This window comes from Jaculus jaculus, chromosome 2 (genome assembly GCF_020740685.1).
Source record: "Jaculus jaculus isolate mJacJac1 chromosome 2, mJacJac1.mat.Y.cur, whole genome shotgun sequence".
Classification (NCBI taxonomy): Eukaryota; Metazoa; Chordata; class Mammalia; order Rodentia; family Dipodidae; genus Jaculus; species Jaculus jaculus.
Window position 1 is genome coordinate 58,989,487 of NC_059103.1, and position 8,837 is coordinate 58,998,323.

At 42.2% G+C, this 8,837-nt stretch overlaps 1 protein-coding gene across 1 annotated transcript in view; it reads right to left on the minus strand.

Moving 5' to 3' along the window:
* Rnaseh1 (ribonuclease H1) overlaps positions 1 to 8,378 on the minus strand; it is a gene marked incomplete at its 3' end in the record, with an annotated part of 64,897 nt that extends 56,519 nt beyond the window's left edge. The window contains 3 exon segments of the mRNA NM_001285996.1: positions 4,565 to 4,596; positions 6,325 to 6,440; positions 8,251 to 8,378. Of these exon segments, the coding sequence (NP_001272925.1) occupies positions 4,565 to 4,596; positions 6,325 to 6,440; positions 8,251 to 8,378 (276 nt within the window).
* Positions 8,379 to 8,837: the final 459 nt, after the last annotated feature.

Sequence of the window (8,837 nt, forward strand, 5' to 3'; positions counted from 1 at the left end):
ATAATCATGAAAAATGTTAATAAAAATTAAAAAAAAAATGCAGTCAGTCAAATAAAAAACTCTGTGGAAAGTCTCACCAGTAGAATGGATGAGGGAAAGAACAGAGTATCTAAACTGGAAGATCAGCTGGCAGATCTACAGTCCAACAAAGAAAGACAAGATAGGAAGGTATGAATGGAAATTTCAAGAGATCAAACATAAGAACTTATGGTATACCAGAAGAAAAATTTCAATCCAAAGGCAAAGTAGGAGTTTTCAGCAAAATCACAGATGAAAAATTTCCCCCAAATTGGGAAAGAAACACTAGTGCAGACACAGGAAGCTTTTGGAACACCAAACAGACAAAACCTGAAAAGAACCTATGTTAGCCATGTTATAATTAAACTACTAGACATGCAAACTGAAGAAAATATATTGAAAGTAGTTAGAAAAAGCAAGTCACCTATAAAGCAAGCCCATCAGGATCACAGCAGATTACTCAACACCAACTTTTTTTTTTTTTTCAACACAAACTTTAAAAGCCAAAAGGGGGACTGGAGATATGGCTTAACAGTTAAGGAACTTGCCTGCAAAGCCTACCAACCTGACTTCAATTCCCCAGGATGTACATAAAACCAGATGTACAAAGTAATGTGTGCATCTGGAGTTCATTGGCAGTAGCTGGAGGCCCTGGCACAACCATTCTCTCTGTCTGTATCTCTTCTCTCTCTGCAAATACATAAGTAAAAATATTTTTAAAAAGCCTGGAGAGATGGCTTAGTGGTTAAGGTGTCTGCCTGCAAAACCAAAGGATCCCAGTTCAATTCTCCAGGACCCACATAAGCCGGATGAACAAGGGGGGGGGGCGCATGCATCTACAGTTTGTTTGCAGTAGCTGAGGCCCTGGCATGTGACCCTCTCTCCCTCTCTCAAATAAATAAATAAATAAAAATCTTAAAAAAAAAAAAAAGCCAGAAGGGCTTGGAATGACATATTCCAAGTTCTGAAAGATGACAACTGTCAACCATGATTACTTTATCCTGCAAAGCTATCTATCCAAACTGAAGGAGAAATAAGGACATTCCACAACAAAAACAGGCCAAAGGAATTTATGACAACTAAGCTAGCTCTACAGAAAATACTTGAAGGAATTCTTAATGCTGAAGAGAAAGTAAAGCACACATGAGGAAACAGGAAGAAATTAACCATACTGATTTAATAGTTAAAACAAGAGAGTAACAGGAAAACAGGAAGCACTACAAAACAAGAAGAATGGCAAGAATAAACACATACCTTTCAATAATAGCTCTTAATATCAATGGCCTCAATGCCCCAACCAAAAGACACAGGCTTGGAGACTGAATAAAACGGCAGGATCCTGCTGTTTGTTGCCTCCAGGAAACTCATCTCTCAATAAAAGATAGGGACAGTCTTAGGATGAAAAGATGGAAAATGGTATTTCAAGCAAACAGGCCTAGGCAACAAGCAGGGGTTGCTATCCTAATATCTGACAGGACAGACTTCAAACAAACATTAGTGAGGAAAGATAAAGGAGGTTACTTTATACTGATTAAGGGAACACTCCAACAGGAGGACATTGCAATTTTAAGCGTATATGCACCTAACATGGGGGCTCCCAATTTCATCAAACAAACAGTATTAGACTTAAGGTCACAGATAACAACAAACACAATTTTAGTGGGGAATTTCAATGCTCCACTCTCATCAAGTGACAGGTCATCCCGGAAAAAAATAACACAGAGAGACATCTGGATTAACTGATGTCATGGAACAAATGGACCTAACAGGTATCTATAGAACATTCCATTCAAATGCTGCAGAATAAGCATTATTCTCAGCAGCACATGGAATGTTCTCTAAAATAGACCATATATTAGGTCACAAAGCAAATCTTAACAAATACAGGAAAATTGAAAAAAATCCCTTTTACTCTGACCACAATGGGATTAAACTACAAATCAACAACAAGAAAAACTACACAGCATACAGAAATTCATGGAGACTAAACAGTACATGATTGAATGATGAATGGGGTCATTAAGGAAACCGATAAATTCATAGAATTAAATGAATACAACATACCAAAACCTCTGGGTCACAATGAAGGCAGTCCTGAGAGGTAAATTTATCGCTCTAAGTGCCTATATTAAGAAATTAGAAAGCGGGACGTGGTGGCGCACGCCTTTAATCCCAGCACTCGGGAGGCAGAGGTAGGAGGATCACGTGAGTTCTAGGCCACCCTGAGACTACATAATGAATTCCAGGTCAGCCTGAGCCAGAGTGAGACCCTGCCTCGAAAAACCAAAAAAAAAAAAAAAGAAATTAGAAGCCAGGTGTGGTAGCGCATGCCTTTAATCCCAGTACTCAGGAGAAAGAGGTAGGACTGTTGAGTTTGAGGCCAGCCTGAGACTGCACAGTGAATTCTAGGTTAGCCTGGGCTTGAGTGAAACCCTACTTTGAAGAACCAAAATTAAAAAAAAAAAAAAAAAATTGAAGAGTTCAGAAGTAAACAACTTAATGCTTCACATTAAGGCTTTGGAAAAAGAAGAACAAGGCAAACCAAAAATCAGTAGACAGGAAGAAATAATAAAGATTAGGGCAGGAATTAGTTAAATAGAAACCAAAAACATAATCCAAAGAATCAATGAAACAAAGAGTTGGTTCTCTGCAAGGATAAACAAGATTGATAAACCCTTAGCAAATCTGACCAAAAGACAGAAGGGTTAAAAATTAAAGAAATTCAGAAAATCATAAGGACATACTTTAAGACTATATAGTAGGAGGATTGCCATGAATTTGAGGCCAGCCTGAGACTACAGAGTGAATTCCAGGTCAGCCTGAGCTAGACCCTACATTGAAAAAACCAATATATATATATATTTTTTCTAAGTTTGAAAATCTGAAAAAAATGGATGATTTCCTTGATCCATTTGACCTACCAAAAATAAATCAAGGTGAGAAACTATTTAAGTAGACCTATAGCAAGTACAGAGATCCAAGCAGTTATAAAAAGTCTCCCAACTAAAAAAAAGGCCAGGCCCAGATGGCTTCACTGGTGAATTTTACCAAACTTTCATGGAAGAACTAACACCACTGCTTCTCAAACTTTTCCATGAAATATAAAAGGAAGGAATTCTACTAAACTCCTTCAATGATGCCAGCATCACCCTAATACCAAAACCAGGCAAAGACAGAACAGATAAAAATCACAGACCAATCTCCCTCATGGACATAGATGAAAAAATTCTGAAAGCAAAATACTGGCAAATAAGCCAAGCATGGTGGTGCACGCCTTTAATCCCAGCACTCGGGAGGCAGAGGTAGGAAGATCACTGTGAGTTTGAGGCCACCCTGAGACTTTATAGTGAATTCCAGGTCAGCCTGAGCTAGAGTGGGACCCTACCTCAAAAAAAAATATATATATATGTATGTATGTATGTATGTATGTATGTATGTATGTATGGCTGGAGAGATGGCTTAGTAGTTAAGCGCTTGCCTGTGAAGCCTAAGGACACCGGTTCGAGGCTCGGTTCCCCAGGACCCACGTTAGCCAGATGCACAAGGGGGCGCACGCGTCTGGAGTTTGTTTGCAGTGGCTGGAGGCCCTGGGGTCCCCATTCTCTATCTCTCTCTCTGTCACTCTCAAATAAATAAGAATGAACAATCAATCAATCAATAAATAATATATATATATGCAAAATATATATATGTGCAAACAAAATACAAGAATGTATCAGAAAGATTATTCACCATGACCAAGTAGGCTTTATTCCAGAAATGCAGGGATGGTTCAACATATACAAATTGGTAATTGTAATACACTATATAAATGGACTGAAGGACAAAAATAACATGATCATCTCAATAGATGCAGAAAAGGCATTTGACAAAATCCAATATCCCTTCATGGTAAAAGTCCTACAGAAACTGGAAATAGAAGAAACATATCTCAACACAATAAAAGCTATTTATGACAAACCTACAGCCAACATAATACTAAATGGGGAAAAACTTGAAGCTTTTCCATTAAATTCAGGAATAAGGACACAAAGGTGTCCACTGTCCCCACTTTTACTTAATACAGTACTGGAAATCTTAGCCATAGGAATAAGGCAAGAGACACACATAAAATGGATGAAATTGGAAAGTGAGAGATCAAATCATCATTATTTGTAGATGATATGATTCTAAAAATTAAATTAAAATTTTAAAACCATGGATGGGAGGATGGTTTGGTGGCTAAAGGTACCTTCTTGCAAAGCCTGCTGGCCCATATTCAAATTCCCCAGCCACCCATGCTAGATAGGCATTCATTTGTACTGGCAAGAAATCCTGTCCCCAACCCACATATATATGAATAAGTAAGTAAATAAATAAATGAAAAGCTGCTGGGATTACAGGATCTGTAATTACAGAACTCTGGAGACTGAGGCAGGAGAAATGACCAGCCTGGGCAACATAGTAAGTTCTAGGCCAGCTTGGGCTACAGTGTGAGACTTTGTTACAAATTAACAAACTCACAAGCACTCATGGTGTTTGGGAACAAGAAGGTAAGAAAGAATACTGAATGAAGGTTTCCGTGCTTAGAAACATGCCCTTTGCACTTGCCTGCAAAGCCTAATTACCAGAGTTCAATTCGCCAATATCCACATAAAAAAGCCAGATGCACAAAGTGATGCATTCATCTGGAGTCCATTTGTAACAGCTAGAGACTCTGGCGAATCCATTCTCTGTCATCTCTCTTCTATCTCTGCTTCCAAAAAAAAAAAAAAAAAAAAATTAAAAGGATATGTGCTGGGTGTGTTGGCAAATGCCTTTAACCTCAGCATGAGGGAGGACAAGATAGAATTGCTGTTAGTTCAAGGCCAACCTGAGACTACATAGTGAATTCTAGGTCAGCCTGGGCTACAGAAACCCTACCTATAAAAACCAAACAAGGGCTGGGGAGATGGCTTAGTGCTATGCAAAGCCAAAGGACCAAGGTCTGATTCCCCAGGACCCATGTAAGCCAGACGCATAAAGTGGTGCATGTGTCTGGAGTTCATTTGCAGACACTGGAGGCCTTGGTGCACCCATTTTCTTTATTTCTCTCTGTCTCTCTCTAACAAATTTGAAAGGGGGAAAAAAAAAAAGATATGTGCCCTTTGGAAATGCTGAATCTGAGCACAACCTACCTCACCCAGAAAGAAACCTGCTCCATCCAGAACTGTTCTTATATCACAAAGAAGCTGTGTTCAAAGTCCAAGCATCTCAGGGGCTCAATAAAGGATGGAAATTCAGCTCTGCTCAGTCTTAAATCTTATTTTAAATCTCTGTAAACAGTTCTTGAATATTCACTTCCCAAAGTATGACCTCATATGTATTTTTAAATTTGTATTTTTTTGAGGTAGGGTTTCACTCTAGCCCAGGCTGACCTGGAATTCACTATGCTGCCTCAGAGTGGCCTCAAACTCATGGCGATCCTCCTACCTCTGCCTCCTGAGAGCTGGGATTAATGGTGTGCGCCACCACCCCAGCTTGATCTATTTTTAAACCTCTATGTTTTAGAGTCAGTTTCCTTGTCTGAGTTCTATGTATCAGAGTATGGTATCCTTATATCAAGCTTTCGAATTCCAGTAATTTCTATGACCCATGAAATGAAAAGAAACTTTAAAACCACAGCCCATCTGGGCATAGTGATGCATGCCCTATAATCCCAGTACTGGGAAAATGGCAAAGGAGGTACATGAGTTTTGAGGCCAGTGTGGGCTACAAAGTGATTTCCAAGTCAGTCTGGCTACAGTGAGACCCTATGTCAAAAAATAAATAAATATTGAACAAAGGCAGGTGTAGAGGCACACACCTTTCTTTAATCCCAGCACTCGGGAGGCAGAGGTAGGAGGACGGCTGTGAGTTCAAGGTCAGCCTGAGACTACATAGTGAATTCCAGGTCAGCTTGGGCTAGAGTGAGACCCTACCTTGAAAAACAAAAACAGAAAATAATAACAAAAAATTAAACCACGGCTTATTTGGCCCAACAATAGTAGAAGTGCTAAAACAAGCCACCAAATAAACACAGCCCATGGATTATGGGCTAATACCATCAGCACTTCCAAACACTCAGGAGGAGAAACAAACCCTGCCTACATCATTATGTACTCCAGACTTCCCTTAAATTCTCCAGGCATACACTGTCACAATGAACCAGTACCCTTCACTCTAATCTGTACAAGGGGAAAGTGGACACAATTACTGTATCCCTTCTACGTGTGTATCCCACCAACACCTGGGATACTATAGGCTTTGAATGGGTTAGGGTTGAACTGATGTGAGGCAAGTACCTACCTTCTGCACCATCTGGGCTGGCAGAGTTCCTCACAAAGGCCCAGGCCTCATCTTCAGTGGCAAACTTCTTAAACCTGGCAGCAGGAAACCTATCTACTTGGGCTTTACACTCATTCCTGGAAAAAATGCACACATTAATTCATCCTTCTCTCTTCAATTTACCTCTATGTAATGTTTCTAATTTTCACTATTTTCATTCATATAGTTCTTACCAGTATAATTTCTTAATATTTTATTTATTTCGTTATTTGGAAAGAGAGAGATAATGAATGAGAATTGGTGCACCAGGGTCTAGTGCCATTGCAAGTCAACACCAGACACATGTGCTACTTTGTGCATCTGGCTTTATGTGGGTACTGGGGAATAGAACACAGGCCTTCAGGTTGCAAGAAAGAGCCCTTAACCATTGAGCCCAGTCAGTATCATTTTTTTAAAGTTTTGTTTTTCAAAGAAATTTTAGGTTCCCAGAAAGTAGTGCCCTTATGCTCTGTCCTGACACAATCTCTTCATTATCCATAGCCCTGCAAGCATGAAACATGTTACATCTTTTCTTTTTTGTTTGCCTTTTGTTTTTTCTTCCCGGAGGTGGGGTCTCACCTAACCAAAGGCTGATCTGAAACTCATTCAGTAGTCCCAGGATGGCCTCAAACTGACAGTGATCTTCCTACCTCTGTCTCCTGAGTGCTGGGATTAAAGGCGTGCACCACCATGCCTGGCAAAACAGGTTACATCTTCACCTAAAATCCACTGTTTAGAGTAGAACCCACTAATCACGATGTAGCCTATGGAGTTGAACAAATATAACAGAAAATGGCATGCACCCACCATTCCTATACCACCAAGAAGCGCTCCTTTGCCTTAAAATCCTGTTTCAGAATGGGCATGGTCGTGTAGACCCGTAATCCCACAACTCAGGAGGAGAGGCAGAAGGATCACTGCAAGTTTGCGGTCAGACTAGTCTACATAGTGGACTGCAAGCTAGCCAGGGCTATGTACGGAGACCTCGTCAAAGAGGGGGGAAGGCTCAATGTGTTAAAGGTGCCTGCTTGCAAAGTATATCAGTCAGGTTCAATTCCCCAGTACTCACATAAGCCAGAGGCACAAGGTGGCGCATGCGTCTGGAGTTCATTTGCAGTGGCTAGACCAGATTCTCAGTACCACATAAACTGGTCAAGGTGGCATACATCTGCAATCCCAACACTTGGGAGGTAGAAGCAGGAGGATCAGGAGTTAGATGCCAGCCTAAACTACATGTGACTTATTTTTTTTTAAGGGGGAGGGCGCTGGAGAGACGGCTTAGCAGTTAAGGAGCTAGCCTGTGAAGTCTAAGGGCTAACTTTGATTCCCCAGAACGCACCTAATTTGCAGTGGCTAGATGCCCTGGCACACCCATTCTCTTTCTTTTAAATAAATAAATGCAATATTTAAAAAAAGAAAATATGGAGCCGGCCGTGGTGGCGCACGCCTTTAATCCCAGCACTCGGGAGGCAGAGGTGGGAGGATCACCGTGAGTTCGAGGCTACCCTGAGACTACGTAGTGAATTCCAGGTCAGCCTGGGCCAGAGTGAGACCCTACTTTGAAAAAAAAAAGAAGAAGAAAGAAAGAAAGAGGGAAGGAGGGAAGGAGGGAAGGAAGGAAGGAGAAGGAAGGAAGGAGGGAGGGAGGGAGGGAAGGAAGGAAGGAAGGAAGGAAAATATGGGGAAATACAGATTAGGAGGCAGGGAAATCCTAAGAATCCTGATTGGTGCTGACTACGAGTTCCCTGTAGGGAATCCTGTCATTTCACCAAGAACAAACAACTCTGCGTGCCACCACACGGAGTGTGAGGCGTGCGAAGTGGAGCCTCCCGGCCAGCGTCAGGCAGACGCACCGACCTCCCACACCAGGGCTCCGCGGAGCCTCCTCCGTCCGCAAGGCCGACTCACCAGGTGAGGAAGACGCCGGTCCTGCGGCCCCTCCTCACCGCATAGAACATCCCGAGCCGGCAGAGGCCGCGCCTGCAGCGCACGGCGGCCACGGAGACGCTGCAGGACAGAGGCAGCAGCCAGGGCATCGCTCACTCGCTCCCAGCCGGCAGCATCTCGGCTGCGGGCTCTCGGCTACAGTCCCGCCGGGCTTAGAGCACACTTCCGGTGCGAGGTGATGACGTAAGCCTGGTGGCGCAGGGAGATGACGTCTGTCAAGCGTCACTATTTCGTCCTAGCGCTACAATTAAAGAATGAAGCAAGTCCGGGTAGTGGCGCACGCCTTTAATCCCAGCACTTAAGAGGCAGAGGTTAGGAGGGTCCCCTTGCGTTCGAGGTCACCCTGAGACTGCATAGTGACTTCTAGGTAGGCCTGAGCGAAAGTGAAGCCCTACCTCGAAAAAACAAAACAAAAATATGAAATCCTTTTTTTTTTTTTTTTTTTTGAGGTAGGGTCTCACTCCAGCCTAGACTGCATACAACGCATTCCGTAGTCCCAGTGTGGCTTCGAACTCTTGGCGATCCTCCTACCTCTGCCTCCCAAATGG